The 21,638-nt window shown below is 47.7% G+C and overlaps 1 protein-coding gene across 1 annotated transcript in view; it reads right to left on the bottom strand.

The window, feature by feature from the left end:
• LOC144141227 (synaptotagmin-5-like) overlaps positions 1-21,089 on the bottom strand; it is a 106,775-nt gene extending 85,686 nt beyond the window's left edge. The window contains exon 1 of the mRNA XM_077672783.1: positions 21,007-21,089. Coding sequence (XP_077528909.1) covers positions 21,007-21,066 — 60 coding nt within the window. The 5' untranslated portion in view covers positions 21,067-21,089. The remainder of the gene's footprint in view (positions 1-21,006) is intronic.
• Positions 21,090-21,638: the final 549 nt, after the last annotated feature.

The raw sequence follows: 21,638 nt of genomic DNA, 5'->3' as shown, positions 1-21,638 counted from the left end.
TTCAGATGTGCAAATACAAAGCTACTCAAATGCAGGAACATAATTAAACTTGTTGCATAAGAAACTGTGTCGAAAGGAACAATACATAGGCGCCTAATGAATGGTTATTCATTATTGCACTTCATTTAAAGTGCCTTACAGGCCCTTTGCAGGGAATTGAGTAGGGCGGTTACAAAAGTGAAGCTTTGCGGATCATACAGCACAAATTTGCGAGTAACAAAACACAACAGAAGAAGTAATGGCTACGAGGTTCGCAATATAAGTTTACGTCGGAAGATGATATCAAGAAAAAATAAAAGTTAACAGCGTATTCACGCATGAAATCTCCGCGCAAGAATTAAAAAGTATACCTTACACAATCAGGATAGTAGATAAAGGAAACCAGCAAAAATAGCCAAATATGTGTACGCGACGCATAAATCAGTTGCTGTGGTGAGAAATACGCATAAAGGAAAAGCACGGGAAATAACGCGGAGCTTAATCCCGCGAGTAAAAAACATTGGCACTCTAAAAAATCATTAAAACCGACCAACTAAAGCAACTCTGAACGCTGGCCGCCCACGTTCGGGCGGCCTCTTTCAGGTATTGTCCATACGACACGGGATGAAATTATGCCCAACAATGACGAAATTCCTGTCCTTTGTCAACATGACGCATGGAATACAAAAGTATCCTGTCGACCCATTCCCGTCAGATCGGCGACACACCGCGCCGTGAGAAAGTGCGTGCGTACTCTAACTTCGAGCAGTACAGCATCCCGAGACACTGCGGCGCGCCCAGCCCTACTGATAGCCGGTGACCCTTAGAATGACCTCACAGCGAGAGAAACTCCCCCAAAAGCAACGCACCCGCGACTCACGTGCACTAATGCGGTAATTACCCCTGACAATATACAGATACGGTGGTTCCACGAGGCACCTGCAGCGCCGTTCGGACTTACACAACCTTTCCCGGCAGGCAACGATTCTATCGGCCTGACGCACATCCTGGACTCTCCAAACAAACGATGAAAGGTGAAAAGCGTTGTCGCAGCTGCGCTAATCACCCGTCGAACGTCGCGTAAGCTCAACCGGCATGAAAGCAAGCACAAGCTGCAGACTACTGCGTGGTTATTCTTCTACCTTTGACTTTTGAGGAAGCACGTTCCGCTGAAGGGCGCGGCCAAATTGGCCAAATTGTAGGAAGAGAAACACAGTAGCGACTTGTGGATTTTTGTACTCGAGCCCGGGCATCACAAACGGCCAAATCCTACAAATGTAACGTTTGCAGAAGGAACGCCGTTCCTGCCATTCCTTCATAGACCTAACGAGTTACCGTTACAGTCCCACCGACCCTAATGAAACGTTGGCGTTCCTCTGTTCCTCCAGAAAGGAACTAGTTCCAGGAACGTCATTCCTTGGAACGCCGTTCCAAGGAACGGTACAACATTGGGAACGTTGGCGAGCTCTCCTCATAGTTCATCACTGCTTCCATCTTGGTCCAGACTCGCTCACTGGGAGGGTTTAATCATGAGGCAGGAGCGTCGTAAACAGTTACGGAAAGTGCCGGGAGTCACATTGCTCCTTGGAAGGCTCAACATATGAATCGCAGCCAATCATCAACTCAATCGTCGCTCCGAGACCATGCTTTTTACGGCAATTCTACGCCTGCCGAGTTCGATCTATCAGATGTGAACTTCGTTATAAGGAATACGTTTCGCATGCATTTTCGTAACTGATCTTTTGTTGTTCGATATATAGCACAATTCACTCTATCTGGGTTCGTTATAATCGGGTTTGACTGTAATGCACTCCTTAGTACTAAAGGTTGCTTCCCGGCAAAAAGACTATGTGTGCAGGGGTGCACTCTTTACAGGCCGCTTGCTTTGTTGTGCTGGCGTCACTTCCGTGACGGATATGACGTCAGCAAAATCTTCGTGTATCCGGGCATAAAACACTGTCGTGCTAAAATAAGCTAAAAGCTAAGAAGAGCTAAATGCCTAGCCTACACGGGAAATCCTGCACGTAAAAAGAAAAATCGGCGGCGTATCAGTTCACTAATCTGCTAATGTCGTCGGAAGCCGGTAGTCTTCGGCCGCTCCTGCCACGTTAATTGCTCTCTTCTCAAGCCGCTCCACGTCTCACGCCCTGCCCATTCCGTGAAACTCCCCCGGCAACAAACACGGTGCAGGTTTGCTACAGACACTTCAATTTTTCCGCGCTCCACTTCTCGTGCGGCTTAACTGGAACCTTTCGTTACTAATGTACCTGAAATGCTGGCACGAGCCCACTTTATATTTCGGGGTGAAAATATTGTTTTCAAAGCGTTTTTTTTTTATATTTTGTGTCGCAAAAATCAAACACGGATCTATTTTCCAATGAAATAAACCTGTCAGTGAAAGGTTTCAGTTGATGGTATTCCTCAACATGCCTACTGTGGTTCAGTGGCTATGGCGTTGTGCTGCTGGGCACGAGAACGCGGGTTCGATTCCCGGTCGCGGCGGCCGCTTTTCTGATGGAGCGAAAAGCAAAAATTTGAATCCTTTAATTAAGAAATTACACCATCTTCCCGTGGGGAACCATGAGGAGGATGTGAAGCATCATGGGGGTTCCATGTAGCCTAGGTTCCATTGTGTTGCCGTCATTTTGTTTCATTTATCGGAGCACGAATGGGAACGTAGTGTGAACCCCCATGTAGAGAAAAAGAAATGTAGCGACAGCGAAGAGACCGACAGCCGCGTTACCTGATCGAACACCTCCTGGTTCTCGTCCTTCTTTATTACGTGCTCACGCTCCTACCCCGCTGCCCGCCCTCTTCGTCCTTCTCTCTCGTTGAGCTGCAAGCCGCGTGGCGCTTCCCGCCTCAGCTTTCCCGTGGGAAATTCAACATCCTCCTCTAAAGTTTTCAGTTCGTCGTTTCCGTTGGCGTTTAGTTTCACGTGCCTTCGTTGTATCAGTAGCTTCCTGACGTCGTTTGAATGAGTGAAGGGCATAAGGTGCGTTCGTAGCACATGCTCCCGTCTCGGTTTTTAGCGCAGTGGGAAGAGCGCCACGTACCTCCCGTTGCGGCCAGAGAGTCGTGGGATCGAAACCGGGCGCCGCCTAACTATTTCTTTTTAAAGTGTACTGCGCTGACGTGATGCCAAACGCTGACGGGGCTGAAGAGACGCGCATGCGCAGTAGAGTGCGGACGGCGGACAACAACAGAGGAGGGAGGGACACAGCCCCGAGCATGAGATGCCTCGCATCTAAAACGCCTGTGTGTACGAGATTTCGGCGCACGTTAAAGATCCCCAGGTGGTCAAAATTAATCCGGTGCCCTCCACTACGACTCGCCTCATCGCCTGAATCAATCAACATGCCTACTGTTTTTACTCAACTATAATGACACGCTTGAAGTGGAGAGCGTCACATTGAGTTTTTTTTTTGAGAGGTTTCACCTATATAAACTTTTCTTTCAAGAATTCTTATAACCTTTGGCCGGGCGGATGAACATGAAACCGGCAGACAGGCGAAAATGTTTCGGCTTAAACGGGCCCTGCAGTGCTTACCACCGACTACACGGAATGTATTTTAGGGTAAAGTCTCTTGTCCCTTTACCCCAAAAATTATTAAAATTATGAATCCCGGAAAGAATTATGAACTTCCGTTTACTATCACTGAAGCTACGCGAGATTGAAAATCACACATAATCGCACCCTCTCAACACGACCGCCGATTACGCGACGAAGGCTGTGCGCTCTCCCCCGAAAGGGAGCGGCTCGTGCAGTTCTCTTCGGCGGCCATCGATGTATGACAGGCCGGGGAGTTTTCTCTTTTTCTCTGCGTGAACCGCATGGAGCGTTTTCTGCTCGCGAAAACGCGCCGCGCACGCCACAGGCGCGCTGACGCTGCCGCGTAACCACCCGCACGCTGCGCCGCCGCGGCCGGCGGCGGCAACATGGCGGCGGCTTCGGCAGTGAAGTGATGTCGGGAGCTCGAACGACCGCTTCTAAGCGCTCTCTCAAATGCCGCTCAAGGCACGAACGAAGTTGCTTGTGCGGTAAAGGAGCTTATAATGTGGGTGAAAACGGTACTATAAAACATCATCCGCGCCGCTAGTGAAAGCGCCAATTCAATATCTGCTGGGGTGGTAAGCCTAAACGTCCCCGGCGGAGCCAGCCGGCTGTCTCACGCGCTTCGGAACCGCCGCCATGAGGCGCGCGCCTCCCCATTGGCGCAAGTCGCCAGGCTCCTCCCACTGCCGCGCGCGACGCGCGTCAAAATCTAACCAAGGCAGATGCTGCCGCGGGCGCGGAATCGTCGACGCGGGCGTCGGAAAAACGCACGCGCAACGCCGAGGCGCGCGAATCGCGTGAAAAAACGCTCCATGCGGTTCTAACATGCAGGGGTCTATTTCCGGTCTGGTGAAACAAAAAGGAGGCATTGAGTCAGCGCACAAGCGCGTGGTCAGTCGAATACAGCGTTTTTGATGCAATAAACGCTTGCTGTCCAGTGGTCTGGCTGAAAGGAGAGTATTCAGTTCGTCACTCAAACTCGGCGCGCAGTCAAAACACAAAAATAAACGCCAGAACTGTTCGTACAGGTTCAAGCATAGGAGAGGTCGGTGTACAGCAAAGACGACGACGGATCGTGGCAGGAAATGCGATAAACAAGCCGTGAAGTTAACCAGCAACCGCCAATAGGACGGCCACCGTTGTAATGCCATAATTACGGCGGTGCATAATGATGTAAATTGGTCTTCCGCGTCTTTCACAGCGATTTGCGAGCTCACCCCTTCACGTGCACGTGTAATATTTGCCTCAGGTACTCCTGGCCGTGTAATATCGTTGTTGCGCAGGTTTATTTGCACTGCTTATTTATTTATATTTTGGTAATGCAATCCCCTGGAGGGATTATAGCAGGTGGGTACAAAAGACGAAAATATTGGCATATAACACCATGCAAACAGATGGAACAGTCACTCACATTTCACATAGTAGGCAGCCAGCCATATAACACAAGGCAAACAACGAACCATCACTTGCGTTTTACAAACGTAAGCAAACGTAAGAAAATCATACAGAAGAAACATCACTCAGATTTTACCAAAAGAAAACAAAGCTAGCACACAAGTAAAATTATTTTCTCTGCTATTCTAGACGATCGGCAAAGGATGCTAAAGATTGTTTTGTGTGACTTGATGGTTATTTAAACTATTCCAATTCTGCACAGTTCTAGGGAAAAAAGAATATTTTAAGCAATTATTGCGGGTACGGAACGGAGTTATTGTACGATCATGGCGTTGTCTAGTGGAGTAACCTGAAGAAAATGAAATGTTTTCCAATTGCTATCTTGTAATGCCCATCAATCAATTTATATAGACATTTTAATCGGGATACGCGGTTTCTTTCTAAAAGTGAAGGTGAGTTAGCTCTGACTAGCAGTTCAGTTACCGAGGTTCGTCCATAACTGTTATATATGAAGCGAACTGCTCTTTGTATTTTTTCTACTTTGTGAATGTTAATTTGAGTAAATTGATCTCAGATCACAACGGCATGATCAAGTATGATTACATCGTGTAGCAGGGCCGCTTTAGTATCAAACGGTTGAAGCGACCACAGGCTGGAGCGGGAGCAATTCACTCAGTCAGCTTTAAACCAGGCCGCGGGCTTATGCTAAACAAAACTGTTTTTGCACAGTCTCCCAAATTTGATTACTAATGTTCCGGACAAATTATATTTAAGCCGTATGGTGTATGACAGTGCAGTTCTCACTTACAAAAAAGAATTCGCCACAATTTACCGCTACCTTGCCAGATTTTTGTTCCACACGAGGCATAACTTCCACATAACATTTTCTGTTCCCAAACTCAGACTCATATGGTATCACAGCTGGGTGCATTTGAAATGTCATTAAATTTAAAAATCGGAGCCACGACATGTCCTGATAACATACATTTTCTTGCGTCCCTATAGGCTGAAATGCTTTCTCACTTCCTAATCAGTTATCCGTTCTTAACCATTCTTCACCAAGCGTGCTAACATTTCAATGAAAACAGGGCACGTAGTACAGGCCTTTAAGAAAGTGACAAATAGTCTCAGCAACTATTGCCCCATATTACTAACTTAGTCAAGTAGCACGACGATGAAGCGCGTTAGAGCTACTTACATATAGCAACCTTCCTGAATGACAATGGTATGTTTCGAGCCTTCCAGCACAGATTTCGCAGAGCCTTTTCTGCGGTCACTTAGTTAACAACAGTCTTTCATAGCTTCGCGCGGGTTCTCGATAGCCTGGTTAAATCGATACTATTTTTATTGGTCTGTGTAAAGCCTTCGATCTCGTCCTACACAGAAAACTAATGTAAACCCAATTCCATAGGCTTTTCACCTTTTTGTACTCGGTTTCCGCATATTTATGTGGCCGTGTTCAATTTGTCAGCACTGAAAGGCACAATTCTAATTAACTTCATGTCCCCCCTAGCGTTCCCCATAGACGTGTTCTGGGTCGCCTATTGTTATTAATTTATTCATTTCATTTATCTATTTAGGTATTGCATACTGCAGCCACTGAAGTTCCATACATGGTGGATATTAAGTGCGAATGCACTTTATAAGCGACCCCAAACCTTCCACCGCCGGCGGCGGCGGCGTCCGCAGTCCTCCTCTCCCTAGCAACGGCGTGGAGCGGAGAGGAGCGTCGGTAGCAACGGCGCGGTGACGTCACTTCACCACGTGACCGCGCTCGCTCCGCCTCCTCGCCGTGGCTGCGCGGGTGCGCGCCGCTCCCCGCACCGCTCCTCGCGCCGTGACGTCATGGTATGACGTCACAGCGCGCCTCCTCTCCCCAGCAGCTGCCGCGCGCCTCTCTCTCCACCGTGACGTCACACTCTCTCCTCTCCCCCTCGCTCGGCTGCAGCTGCCGTGCGCCGCTGTCCCTCTCCCCTTGCGCTCGCCTCCTCTCTCAGCCACCTGGCTGGGCGCGCTCGGCGCGGCGTACCCCCCTATATATGCAGCGATAAACTGCCAGACCTCCGTGGGTCGGCTCGCGCGCGCTCACGGGCGAATGCCAACGGATTTTAACTTTACTCCCCCTCATAGCATCACCCCGTGCATTCGCACTTAACCATGTTCACCCTCGGGGAAATGCTTGGGAGTTTTTTTTACATTGTAATCAAAGCAAGGAATACAATGCGAACATAAATACAGTGGAACAAAAGAACAAGCACCACTGCGAACGATATAAGAGCTCGGTAAGGGAGTTCCATTCAGTTAGTGTGGGAAGAAAGAAAGAACGAATTTAGATGTGCACATGTCAGTTCTAGCTAAATATGGTGTTAGGGAAGAAGGGTGTGATGACAATGGCCGATTGGTTGTTAACAATGTGAACTTGAAACAACAGCGCATAATTCGACGGGGACGGGAACACAAGAAGACAGGATAAGGGCTTCTTGTCTTCTTGTGTGCCCGTGACCGTAGAATTGTGCGCTGTTGTTTTTTAAGATGGACCATAGCCAACAAGCCAGATTTTCAACCCTTTTGTCATTGTTAATAAGTTGCCAGAGAAGATCCAGGCAACGTTTCTTCCTTTCGTAGTTGAAGGGGTTTTAGTTAGCTTGCATAAGGTCAGACGGGGAATCTAAGCTTCTTAACTATATTCCTAACAATATCCCATACCTCGTGAAAATTAGGACATTTGCTGATTATTGCGCTTTGTCTAATGAAAGTTATAACCTTTTATTGGATGATTTATTAATCTGGAATGCGTTTTATTCGATGTAAAAGTTTTCATGCAAATCACTAAAAAACGAAATGGCCTTTCTTTCCTATATAATCTTCCCACCCATCCACTTTTTGAAGTTAATAAATAAAACTGTTTTCATCAAAATCACTAATCAAAGAAACAGCCGTTCTTTCCCATAGCATCTTCCTACCCGTCTACTATTCGAATTCAATGAATACTAATACTCAGGTGTAACTTTAACTGATAATCTTGGCTTGAATAAAGCCGTTAAAATATTTGCTCGTCAGCCTTCCGTAAACGCTGTCTTTGAGACTTATAGCGGTCATGCAGACAAAATACAAGTTTGTTTTGATTGATTGATTGATTGATTGATTGATTGATTGATTGATTGATTGATTGATTGATTGATTGATTGATTGATTGATTGATTGATCGATCGTAGGGTTTAACGCGCCGACGCAGCGCAGGCGATGAGGCGCGCCGTAGTGGAGGGCTCCGGATTAATTTTGACCACCTGGGGATCTTTAACGTGCGCGGAAATCTCGTACACACGGGCGTTTTTGCTTTTCGCCTCCACCAGAAAAGCGGCTGCCGCGGCCGGGAATCGAACCCGCGACCTTGTGCTCAGCAGCGCAACGCCTTAGCCACTGAGACAAGTTTGTTTTATTCGAACGATTTGGTGTTTTATGAAGCATGGTTAAGTAGCGCGGTATAGATGGGACAACAAACAAGAGGCCGCAGAGGACTAGCGCTGGGCATCAACTGAATTTCTTTTACCACACTCATAAGAAAGATATCTTTTGCGTATGGTAAAAACTTTCAGAAGATACCTTTTGTGTGTGGTAAAAAAATTCAATTGATGTCCAGCGCTAGTTCTGTGTGGTCTCTTGTTGGTTGTCCCGTCTATACCGCGCTGCTTAACCATGTTTCACAGTTTGAACCAACTAGGCGACATTTATGCATTGACAGATGTTTTACAGTGCCCCCACCGCTTGTCCAGCAGCATACGAGGATTTATTCACTGAGAAATTGATACAGTTGTCAAAATTCTGATTCTCCCGCCAAATCGAGTGTTTCGCGACGTCTGCGATGAAAGCGAACGTTAGTACGCTGTTTAATCTGCAGCAGACTGCAGAACGCCTTGTTTACCGCCCGTCCTCCTAATGGCGTCACCATACTGCGCAGGACCGCTGTCCACCCTCGCTTTCGTTCTGACCGTTTTTGCACCTGGCTTGTTTTTTTTAACGTAGAAAGTAATCGTTTCGCGAAACATGGGGTATGCTCGACAAACAGGGTTACGAACGCAATGTCGCTTACGGCAATCTGCCAGTGCCGTGTGAGACAACCCCTAAGCGCCGGGCTGCTGTGCATCTATAACAAGCATAGTGCGCGCAGTACCAACAGCAGAACGCACTGGTGCTTCTATGTTTACGTAAAGTTTCGTGACTTTCATTGTTTACCCCGCCATTCTTACTGAATATGCATTACCTTTAGGCGAAAATAGCTCGTTGTGCAAGCTTATAAGCGTGCATAACTTGAGTTTGTTTTGCAGGCCTCAGCCAATCGAACAGCTTCCCATAATACGTCATAAATTCTAGCGTGGGAAATGAGCTAGTGGGTCACAAGGCCATTCTCTTTTTCCTAATTATATAGCTTATTTGAGTAAAGGTTGCGTTAAAAGTGGTGTCAGTGTTATTCTAACGATGCAATCTTTTGAGTAAACCAAACTTGCATTTTGTCTGCATGGCCCATTTAAACTGCGACATGCTTCTGTTAACGTTAGGCTTCTTTCCTATATTTTGATAATAAAGGCAAATTAGACTACGCGTGTTCGGCATACGACCCTTACGCAAAACTTAACATCGATGCCGTTGACAGGTTCACACCAAAACTTTTCCAGTTCATATATTCCCAATATCGTGCCACTGACTCTATACCATCTAATGACCAAACACGCGATTCCAACGTAGCCAATTCAAAGACAATTTTTAAGGCTAAACTCGCCCATTTTACTTAAAAACAAACACCAATTTAACCTTACTCAATCCCACCTCAAGCCCTCTACAGTCCAGCTGTGAAGAAATAGTCACCTCTAATCAAGCAACAAGAACTAACAGGACTTCAAATACTTTTTTTCGAACAGCAGCAGACTGGAACCAGCTAATTCCATCACAAATTGCAATCCTTCAACAAATTTTCATTCAACGAATTGCCACTCAACAAATGTTTTGCTCATATGCATATTTATGCATATCCTGATGTCACGCCGCTCCTGCTTGGGCCCTAATTAAGTTGACCTGCAGCATTTAGGAAATGAATAATAATAAATAAATAACAAAAATCACAAGCTCTGCCGTCTAACTGCGTTGATGGTTGAAACGCGAAGGTTTCCGCCCTGCGAAAATCAAACGCAAAGTGCCACAACGTCCAAGCGTCAACCATAAAAGTGCAAACTGCCTGCGAGACGAAACTTAGACGTCAGCAAACAAATCCCCCACGAAAAAGTCCCCCCCCCCTTCCCCTGTTATCGTCGTCCCAAATCCAAATAGCCGAAGTCCAAAGCCAACGGCCGCGAAACGAACCCAGAGGAAACGCTTAGCGACCCGAATGAGATGATGACGCAATCGGCTTCACAACCCAGGTTTCATTCCGACCACGGCAGGTTTTTTTTTTTCCTTGCTTCATCATCGCCATGACCATCATCACGCGCCCTCCCAGTGCGTAAAGTTGGCTTTCCCGCTGTGTCGTTTGGTTAAGACCCCGCCCTCAGTGAGACGAAGAAAGCTTCGCCTAAATAAAGAACGTTCTTTCTGGAAGCAAATTCGGAAACCGGATGCATTACCGTCTACCGTCTCGTCGAACTATTTGGAAGACGTCCGGAAAGGTTTCAAGGGCTTGGGCGAGTTGGTGCATGATTACAGAAGGGGAACAGCGCAAACTCAGACGAAACACAAGAAGAAGAGTAAGGTGACAAACACGAGCACAGACTTACAACTGACTTTTATTCCTTGGCTTTTTAGATATATATGCCAATAGTCAAAAAACACAAGAAAAGCAGAACATTTCACGATAGCGGGAGACACCCCCTTGTGATCTTCTTCTTCTTGTGTTTCGTCTGAGTTTGCGCTGTTCCCCTTTTGTAGTCCGGAAAGGGCGTACGGTCGTATCGTGCAGATGCCTTAAAGCGAGAAAGCGTAGCCACTGATACAGCGAGAGCGGACGGCGTACGCGGGCGCGCGAGAAGCGCCGCGTTGCGGACTTCCAAAGACGAATCCCCCGCCCTTGGAGAGCATCCGCGAGTGCCGTTGATACGAGCGCTGCTGCACCGCTGCTGCAGTACGGGAACTTTTGACCAAGACTGCAGCAACAGTAACAACGAACTTCCAGCTGTAATGATTCCATCTATCATGCCTAAGGACATCACATCCGCTTTGCGCTTAACAACTGTCAATTTCACTAAAATTGCCTGCTAACGAAGGAAGCACGTGGTTTCTGTTTCACCCGTTTCACTTTGTAATGCTTATTTATGATATTTAAATGGGCCATGTAGGTTCGGTTCATTCAACACACCACGTTGTTTAACCACATTTCCTACCAATTTTAACGCAAACTTGCAGCAAATAGCCTCATTAAGGAAAAAAGATGAGGCAGTGGCAACTAACCAGCCACTTTTTATCCCGGTCCTTACGGCTTTACAGGGACATGGCTTCGCGATTGGACATCGCGGCCCAGAAGCTTAACTGTGCGATTGCTGTGGTGGCTCTAGTCCAATATGGCTGTAACTGCCTGAATGCTAATGTGCAGTTACCAGTCTGATAACTAAACACAGGGACTTTAGGCACGAAAATGCTAGCTTTTCGGCGCCTATAATAGACATCGAAAAGTGCCATTTAGGCAGTTATAGGCACCAAATACTGTCTGTCGCTTAGGCACATTTAGGCTCAATTCGTATTTACATCCGCTGCACATTTTACGACGAATGTTTGACTTGCAGTAAGAACAGCAGACAAGACTCGTACTCTAAAAAAGTAATTTAATAGATTTACACGAAATGCGCAGTGATTCGACCATAAATAAAAAGCGCCAAAGCCATGAGAAGCCAGATTCATCTCACTGATTGGCGGCGTGAAGTTGCATCTCATTTGGGTTAATATATTTATTTCGGTCAGTATATACAATGTGTACGAAAGACCACACTCAACGTTCACTGAAGTTGGTGGAGCTTGTTTGTTATTCGGAGCGCTCCATGACATCATTTATGTGGAATATCAGAATGTTTGATGCTCAGAACCTTCGGCAGTTCTTTTCGCACAGGGAATCCAGGAATTTTATTCCACACAGAATGGCAGATTGTCAGACAGGAATGGCTCTATCAGCAACCGGCACTTTGGGGGTGGGGGTGGATCTGTCCTGGACCTTCGAAATGAGCTCAACATTCTTAGATTGGCGCCCAAGCTATCAGCTGCAGAAATGATTTCTGCTAAGAGCGTGAAATAAGCACACTTATGTGCCCAGTCACGTTCAAGTGTAGCGAGTTGTAAATAATTTCGGCTGCAACGCTTTTGTCGTCTGCAATGATGTTAGCACCACCGGCGAGAGTATTTGTAGTAGTTTTCCGCGCTTAGCCGAGTTTTTTAGAGGAGGCGCAATCCGTAATTGCTTCCTAAAAACACAACAGCAGACTGGAGAACGATCTTAACTGCAGGCGTTTATTCCTTGACAGAGCAGAACGACCTCCTCAGCTCTTCATAGCACCGACAAATCCCACAGATAGTACAGGGAAGTGCCATAATTCCGTACAAATTACTGGGCTATTCTGTTCTGCAGAAGCAAATGAACACGGAAGCTAACACCATTCAGGAACTATGCATTGTATACTGATTATCAGTATTGGACAGCACGCAACATTCTTTTCAACTAATTCCCTCATTGCTGGGTTCCCAAATTCCCTGGAACGTTACACGGCACGGCAAATGACGGCTGTGAAGGCTAGAGTACTTCAAAAGGGCCCAGATGCTCATTCCTATAAGCTCCGTTTCTCGTTCCTGCTTTGTCCTACACGTGCTGCATCTTTCCCTCTGGTGGTGTTCCCGTGATTGGCGGATCCCTGTGCACGTGTTCGTGGCGTCACCTTAGCATTTTGGTGTGGCAGATTTGCACGTGGTTTTCCCTTAGGCGGCGTCTTCGGCCTCGAGTGACATGTGCGCGGCTGTTTCACGTTCATTTTCTTCTTTTTTTTTTGTTTTTTATCAATGTGTAGGGCACATGGGCAAAAGTTATCGCCGTTGGTCCGCAGACACAGCGCGTCAGAACGACGTAGAAAAAAAACGCTCGTGTGGACAGGGGTGACGTCGGTCAGGAAAGCTGCGGTGTCGGCGCGTGAGGGCCTCTGGCGGCTCCGCCGATGTGGCGAGGTCGTGGTGGCGGTGGCTCGTGCACGATTTGCGTTTCTCGGCTTGTTCGGCACGGCTCACAGATTTTTGTCGCATACCGGGTGCGACGAACATCCTGTTGCGTAACAACGTGAGGGTTCGAGCTGGTACTCCATAGTGAAAATTTAAAGCGCAACAAATTTAGACACAAGACGAATGACACAGGGACAAGCGCTCATTCGCTTGTCCATTAGCGCTTGTCCCTGTGTCATTCGTCTTGTGTCTAAATTTGTTGCGCTTTAAATTTTCACTATCCTGTTGCGGTTTCTGAAGCGACAACAGTCCTTGCAGACCATCGATTCGAAAAACCAAATAAGGCATATATAATACAAAAAAGGCATTTTAGGTGCTAAACGTCCTTATGTGTGCACATAGTCAAAATAGGCAGTTGTAGGCACAACAAACTATTGCTTAAACTGCTCCCCTTCCCTTAGTTCACAGGTATATGTTAAGTAGGCTTGGTACGGACTCGAGGAGAAAATAGGCAATTTGCCCCTGAAGTTCCGGTCTCTACTTCCCCTATTAGGCCACTGCTGGCATCGTGCCTCCCAAAATTTTAAAGTTTTTACGGCAGAGCTGCATCGAGTTGGGTTTTCATGCGTACTTCAATGTCCTTACATGGAAACTGGCGCGTATTCGCGTGTCTTTGTAGTGTCCCGCACAGCGAGGCGCTCGCTCCCTCTGGCGGTATGGAAGGGAACAGTATTCTAGTTCACAATAGCGGCATATAGCGGCACCGTGCGAGAGAGATCAGAGTCATTGCAGAACGCGAAGCTGAAGCAAAGCGTCTCAGGTGTTCTTTTGGCATTCGGAACCCTTAGCTAAGGAGAGCTTAGGTGTCCTCAGACTGTCCTTTCCCCCACGGTTAGCTGCGATGACACTGCCCTTGGGGTCGCATGCTGATTTAATTGCGGATGTGTCGCGGCCACAAACTGTGTGGTGCACGTGTTTTGTGCCGCCCTGGAGAAATTTGACTTGAGATGCCCCCCAATCCGGCTCATGCAACCGACCAACCTGCGGCGTACGCGTATCAATGTGGCACTGCCCAAGAATGCTCCTGCACCATGAGAGTACGCCTAACAGTACATATCAGTGGCAACAACAAAGCCACGATGATCGTCTTTCATCAGTTACAACGAGTTCACAGGTTGGCTGGTCGTCCACATTCGCATGACAGAATGGTCTCGAGTTTTTTTAATATTAGGTATATTTTTTTTATTTAAAAACGGCCTTCAGCTTTTAAATAGAGCTGAGTTAGTTAAAATTTAACAAAGTTTCATTTTGTCTTTAAGCAACCCACCTTCACATCATGAAAAATAAAACTAGAAATGACCTGTCTAATTTGGAGCTATTTGGAGCTTCACTGTCTAATATGGAGCTATTTGTGTTATTTTGAGCAAGGTACTTTTGTTCGCAGACCCTGTATCTTGCAATCAGTACATTCGACATTTTTACACTGTGAAGTGCCTATTTCAAAGTGTGATTTCTTGGTCTAACAGTGCAAATACTTCGCTGTAAAATACATGGTTTCGTGACGTTTTTTATGGGATGTTTTAGTTCATAGTTATGCTTGTTCTGTTTCTCTAGTGTTCGCCTCCAATTTATCGCGCTATTTCGCCAAGTATGCATAGGCCAGTTCTTCATTCTGCAGAAGTTTCATTTATTTCGAGCCAAGTACTGACCAATCGGCACCCACTCATAATTTATTTCTGGCGCTTCCTTCCGACGGCTTTCTGCTTTTTACATTTCACTGATTCTGCTGCCTACTCGGGACATAAACTTCGTACAGGAAGTCCCAATGGGACCTCGCCCGGGGATACTGACGTTCGAACTGAACTGGGAGAACAAATCACGTATTGTGAAGCGTGTCCACGCATTCACACACGTAGCAAAACGTGAACGTCGATTTGGTGCCTCAGCCGTGTCATGCCAAGAATACGTAACGAGCAAAATTTACTCCGCGCATCCGCCCAACCGGCCGACTCGACGAAGGAGTGGTGGTGCGAAGCCAAAGACAGGATGACGGAGTATAGTGAAGTGTTGAACTGGTATAGACTAGGGCGCAGGACTATGCCCCCGCCTCACCCGGGCCTGACCCGAAGCGAGGCGGTGACGTTCCGGCAACTACAGACTGGGTCGCTACCCACGCCGGTGCTCATGAAACACGTGTGCTCTAGCGTATATGTGAGTGACTTGTGTCGGGTGTGTGCATCGGAAAGGGCTACTGCGGCCCACATTTTGTGGGACTGTGAACAAAATCCGAGGGAGGCACGGACAGTGACGACGATCCCGCCGTGGCTTGCGGCCGCTGCGGGAAGCGCCCAACGGGAACAACAGACACGGGCCGTCCAGTGGATTTCGGCTGCCCTCGAAAAGCAGCGCCCGAGCGAAAGCGCCAGGTGCTCGCTACCACCCCAGCACAAGAGCAGGCGCGGGTGCCATTTGGCCGATAGTAGTGACGGCTGCTCGCCGAGTAAAGGACGCCACGCCGAGATGATGTGTGGCCGGCCGCCTCGCGATGAGCCTCCCCTCGTGGGGCTATGATAGTCGTCCGCCGGATAATCAAATAAAGTCTTTTCACTCACTCACTCACTCACTCCGCGCATCATTTATTCCGCGTGCTCCTGTTTTTCACGTGCTCCTCGGATGAAACAGAGCAGTGCAGAGCAGAGCAGCGGTGTTACGTGCGCGATTCATCTGGCTATTTGAACGCTACCTCCCTGTTCGATATAAATGTTACCTCCATGAACGAGAGTGCGAAGCTGGGCGAGTCGGTAGGAATCCATTAAAGGTGTTGTGCCACCAAATTTGTTGCTTGTGCATTCTTTGTTGCAAACGTTTGATATTTCTTTAGAAAGCATGATACATGCTCTCACATGCACATATTCTGAGTAAAAAATTTATTATCGCACGATTCATGGGAACAGGATTCGGTTTCGGTTTCTGGGCGCCGATTCAAGCAGTGACGTCACAGTGTTGCGAGGACGCCCTGCCACGTGTGTCTACCATGCGGCGCTGCGGTACGCTGCGACTTTACTGCGGCGTCTGCTCCCGCACACACGTGCTTCACCACGGACGTAAACACGCCGACTCCTCATGTCAAGCCGCGACAGCTCCGACACGGACTCTGTCTGCATCCTCGGATGCAGACAAATGAAAACCATGGATGTGCAAGCCATGGAAATGCAATTGGATATGCAAACCATGCCCCTTAAAAAACCGCTAAAAAAAAGAAAAAAAAAAGCTTCCCCCGCCGCGAATCGAACCCGCAACGTTGACCGAGCGGGCGCGACGCGCGAGACCATTGCACCACCGGACAAATTGTACTGCGTCGCGTAATAGCCGGTGTAATAGATGAAGACCCATCCTTCGAGTCGTACGTCGGTGTTTACTAGCTAGTTTACAGAATTCCTGGCTGGTAAACTGAAATTTTTTAAATAGCGCTTGCGCGTCAAGGTTCCGCGAAGCCTCCGCAATAGCTTGTCGCCATCAACTCTGCTCCTTCGCGAAAGCGCTCGCAAAAATAAGTGTGCCCGGCTGCCACTGCGATTTCGCACTGTAGGGATAGTGCTTGCCGTACTTTGGTTTTACGTTTTACGTGAAAAACCCTGGCCGATATTGATCTCTTATTACCCAAATTACCCTACATAACTCCTCTTCTGCACAAAACTGACCTTATATTTTCTACAGGCGAGCCGATCGCACACGCATATGCAGTTTACAGCTCCGGGGTAGCGGCGTTGCCGAAGAGCACGGCCGAAGCGTCGAACGCCAACTACGGATCGCATTAGCGCTAGTATTGAGTTGTATGAGCTTCATGGACTTTACTGAGTTTATTAAACTCCATAAAATAACAAAATAGAGCCGCATTCATTATTATTATTATTTACATAATACTGCAGGCCCAGTGAAGGGCCCAAGCAGGAGGGACATAATTACAAAGCTCGTAATATGGACAACAGAAGATCAAGAACATGAAAAGCGCGAAGATCAAGGACATAACTCAAATAATGAATAAGAAAGAAATTTCACACTTTAACAATACAGGTCAAGATACAATATGGTCAATTGAGTCAATGCTATTTACAAATGATGCTGGTAATTGATTCCATTTGGTTACAGTGCGCGGGAAAAAGGAGAATTTAAAAATGTTAGTTCTAGCATTGAAGGGCGTTAGGGAGTCGGCATGCCGGTGTCGTGTTCTGCGAGCGGTGAGTGGTTGGATATATTGTTCTGGTCTCATTGACAATTTATTATTCTTGAGAAGGTAAAGAAATTTTAATCTTTGGATTTTGCGTCTGAATTTTAAGGTTGGGATGTTGTTGAATTCTAAGGTTGAATTTGAATTCTAAGGTTGGGATGCACGAATGTTGTCGGGGCGCAGTTTTCGCTTCTCGGTAGATTCCCGGCGACGCGTTGCGCGACCAGTCGGGCGACCGGTTTTGTTGGCGTCTTCGGTCGGCGAGTCAGTCAAACTACGGCGACTTTACATCGGCCGACGTGTTTGTGTTGCCGTCGACGCAGTGTGACAACGTGGTCTGGCAATTCGGCAGTTGGACGATGGTTTGGCGACTCGTCGGCGTCGCCGTCGCGTTGTCGTCGCCGTCGTGTCGGCCTAGTGTGTCTGATACTACTACTACTACTACTAGGTGATTCCGGTGAAAAGGAAAGGAAGTGCACTGGGGATATGTCTGATACGACCAAGCGACCAAACAAACTGTGGTAACTGGAGTCCACGTTGACGTCGCTCGAGTCGCTAACGTGGTGTGACGTCACAAACTTTGTTATGCTGGCAATTCACTGACGTCATGGTTAGTGGCGCTAGCGATGGGTCCCGATTTCCAGAAGAGCTTTTAGATACTTTTTAGAAGCGAATTAAAATATATATTAGGCGCTTGCTGCACCTGGCACTTCGTGTTGATGGTCCTTACATACAGAGAAAGCCTACAGCAGGCTTTTTACAGACTTAAAATTTGGTGGCACAACACCTTTAATAAAAACAGCGCAGAGGACGGGGCACGAGTGAAAACAGGCAGGGACGGGCGCTCACTGACCGCTGGAGTTTAATGAAAGAAACAGAGACACATAAAGGGAAATACAACGCATGTGGAAAACAAGAATGACAACATCATGAAAAACTAAGATTTCTGTTCCGTGGTATCACCCACGACAGTCACACCACCTGAATAGTTAATCTCTTTAGCATGCAGAGCGATTGATGGCATGCTGACGCAAGAGTCCCCCTTTTTGTAGATAGTAAACGCCTCCGAAATTTCACGTGAGCGCTGGTCCGGGTTCTTCGGTGAGCATTTGTGCTTCCCGCAATGGAGTGCCAGATTGCTGCCCTGAAACTTCTTGAGCGAGTTTGCATGCTCGCGCAGGCGGTCATTAATACAACGCCCCGTCTGCCCTACGTACGACTCGTCGCAGGACAGAGGGACGACACAACACCTTTCCTGCATCCCGTGTAGGAATTTGTATGCCTAACCACACAGCGACCAAAACTTTGGTCACCGCTGTTCACATTTCTGCAGAGCCGGTAAAGCTTCTTGGGGCCGAGAAACACCTCTTACGCCACACTTTCTTCCCGTTTTCATCAGCTTGTGGGAAACAGCTGCAGGTATGGAATGATGGCCGTTCCTTCTTTTTCTCTGTTCGGGTTCTTCTCCGGCCTACCCTCGCGGATTTGCTTTTCATGTTGTTGTCATTCTTGTTTTCCACATGCGTTGTATTTCCCTTTATATGTCTTTGTTTCTTTCATTAAACTTCAGTCGTCAGTTTTCACTTGTGTCCCGTCCTTTGCACTGTTTTTATTAATGGTTACCTCCACGTTCGCCAAAAAAGTTACCTCCCTGTTCGCCAGATACGTTAGCCAGAAAGGTTAGACATGCCTTCTGCAGTGGAGTAAAAGAAGGTGTGGCGAGCTCGGAGCGCGTACGGTCATTTTTATCCTGTCTAAAGGTGTCGATTTTTCAATGATATTCTATGAATTTTCTATGATGACGTCGCGTTAATGTGAAGATGAGTGATGTGGAGCAGAATTTCCAATTGCGTTAATTATTGGAGGAAAAGGGCGATACACGAATGGTGTTACTTAATTTAGTGTATCTCAACACTGGTCGTCTCCCAAAAGACGTCATTCAAGTGGGAACGTTCTTCTGGTCCCCTGTTGTTTCCGCGTTTCCGCATTCTTTCCGCGTTCTGTTTTTGCTTTCGTTACCGGGTTCCTGCGCCAAGTAAATATGCTCGCTGTGTAAGGTTTTTTTGTTGTTGTTGTTGCTGTATAAACCCATGTGTGGGAAAGACTATCCTGCAGTCCACTGAAAACTACATAAAGCGCACCCTGTGCACAACCGCTGGGCGACAAAAAATTGGCGGAATGAAATGTTGGCGCTTAAACTATAATTTCTTCGGCTGTGCAGCAATGAAGCAACTATTAAGTTGCTTCTTAATGATATTTTTCCAGAGATATTAGGCGATATTTTACACACATTTTAGCAAGATGGGATAAGTGAGCAGTATCAATAAATCTTGGTTCGATACTGCAACCAAAAATCAAAACTTAAAAAACCTCAACGACATGAAAAAGTTCGTTTAGAAAATTAAAGGAATATGATGTGAGCATTTTGATTGTGGATAGACAACAACTTGGAAAACGGGGGTGTCATCAGGCAAGGCGCAGATACTATAGTGGACGTATAAGCCTGTTGTGACTTGTAGTTACAAAGCCGAAGTCAGGTTTCTTGTGCACAACCACACCTGAGCTGTGATAGTCGAGGGGCGCAGATGAAGGTGAATGAATCGTGAACGCGCGCTTTAATCTCGACACAAGGGCTCTTTTTTGCTCGCCATCATCAGGAAAACGACCGCCGGAAATCGAAGCCGCGACATCACGCGCAGCCACTGAGCCAGAATGTCGGGTAGAAAAGAAAGAAAAGAAAGAAAGCGGGAAAAAAAACCTTATAGCCAACGCAGCGGTGCTGTTTGTAAATTAGAATATATTATTAGAACAGATTTTGATTTAGAACTCCATGCGATACTGCATATAGTACCAATACCCATGCAATACCAATACAAGAAGAACTGAAGCCAAGGCTCAATTTGAGGGCTTAGTTCTATGTGGGGAATACGAAAAGTGGCCGCTAACTAAACTCTATCACAGAGAAGTACCAGAACACGTACTATGGAGTATTAAAACATGTCATTGAGAAATTGCGCTCACTGTGAGGTGGCGGATTTCTGACACAATTCGAGCAGCGCAATTCAAGACAACCTTCCCAAAATGTTTACCTGGCTAGTGAACAGCTGTTTTAGAGACACGGTTCATCACGAGCAGAGGCGGAGTAGAATTTAGTGAATATTCGGGCCCCGTTGAGTCAGGTCGTCGAAATGGGTGAGCGGAGTGAGAACTTCCCAGCAAGATCGTTACGGCCTCCTGAATGCCTTTTGCCATGAGCGCACAAAGCCGTTTGAAAGACGAATGCCAAGTAACAGCAGCAGCGCCCGGAAAAGCGCGAGGAGAAGCAAGGAAAGCGAATAGGAACCCGTTCTAGACCTGCACATTTCCCGACAGGTGCCGGCGGAGGTCCTTCAGCGCTCTAGGATCTGCGGACGGTGCACCGCGTGCCGACGCGACCGTGCACCTTTTCCCTGCGCTGGGCGAACCGGGCCCCGGTTCATCAGGGCGCCACTTGCCAGCCACGCCGGAGGGCACCAGCCCTGTTGCTCCTGTCGTCAACAAGTGTTTGCGCACTCGCCTGCGTGGCTCTTCCGAGCCCCGTTGCGAACGCGTCGCACGCACATTTAGTGCAGCCAGTAGCCCCGGCCGCGATTCGCGCGCGCTGTCGCCGGACTCTCGCCGCGGGGCTCACCTTGAAGGCGAGCCGCTTCCAGTGTCCGTCGCTGCCCCAGCTCCTCGAGCGTGCCGCCATTGCGCCTCGACCACCACGGCGCGAGGCGATGCGCATGCGCGGATCGAAAGATTCTCTCCTTCCGGCGCTCTCCCTCTCGCTGCGCCGGGACGCTCTTCCCGACGAGCCCGCGCTCCGTTTGTTCTAAGCTGGAAACACGCGAGGCATCGTGTGATCAGTTAAACCTTATTTCCTCTCTTTTTTGAGATTCTTGCCGGCGTTGAGGATGTTCTCTTCGTTGGCGAAAGCCCTCAATGCCTCATTTTGCGGTATAGAAAACGGAAGCCGCTGCGAGGAGCAAAAAACACTTCCCAATTGGTGCCAAAGTGTGTTAATTTCGATTGTATAAATACGATAGTGTGAAGAGGAAGTTGGGCACATTGGAGTTTGGAGCCTGGATCTCCAGAGTAGAAGCTGAGCGAGTTACCGCCGTGTTGGAAACGGCGGAGCGAGAGTTGGCCGAGTGCGTGCGATTCTTTGGTCGTCATGTCGCGTGACCGGTGAAAGTGAATAGAGCCGGTGTGCCCCAACCACGGAGAATTGGTTTGGAGGACAGTGGCTTCAAGTGTAGCCGGTGTGGCTGAAAAAAACGA

Source organism: Haemaphysalis longicornis, unplaced genomic scaffold (assembly GCF_048455015.1).
Source record: "Haemaphysalis longicornis isolate Haplotype H1 unplaced genomic scaffold, Haemaphysalis longicornis Haplotype H1 scaffold_6, whole genome shotgun sequence".
Taxonomy (NCBI): Eukaryota; Metazoa; Arthropoda; class Arachnida; order Ixodida; family Ixodidae; genus Haemaphysalis; species Haemaphysalis longicornis.
This window is presented reverse-complemented; position numbering and strand designations above follow the sequence as displayed.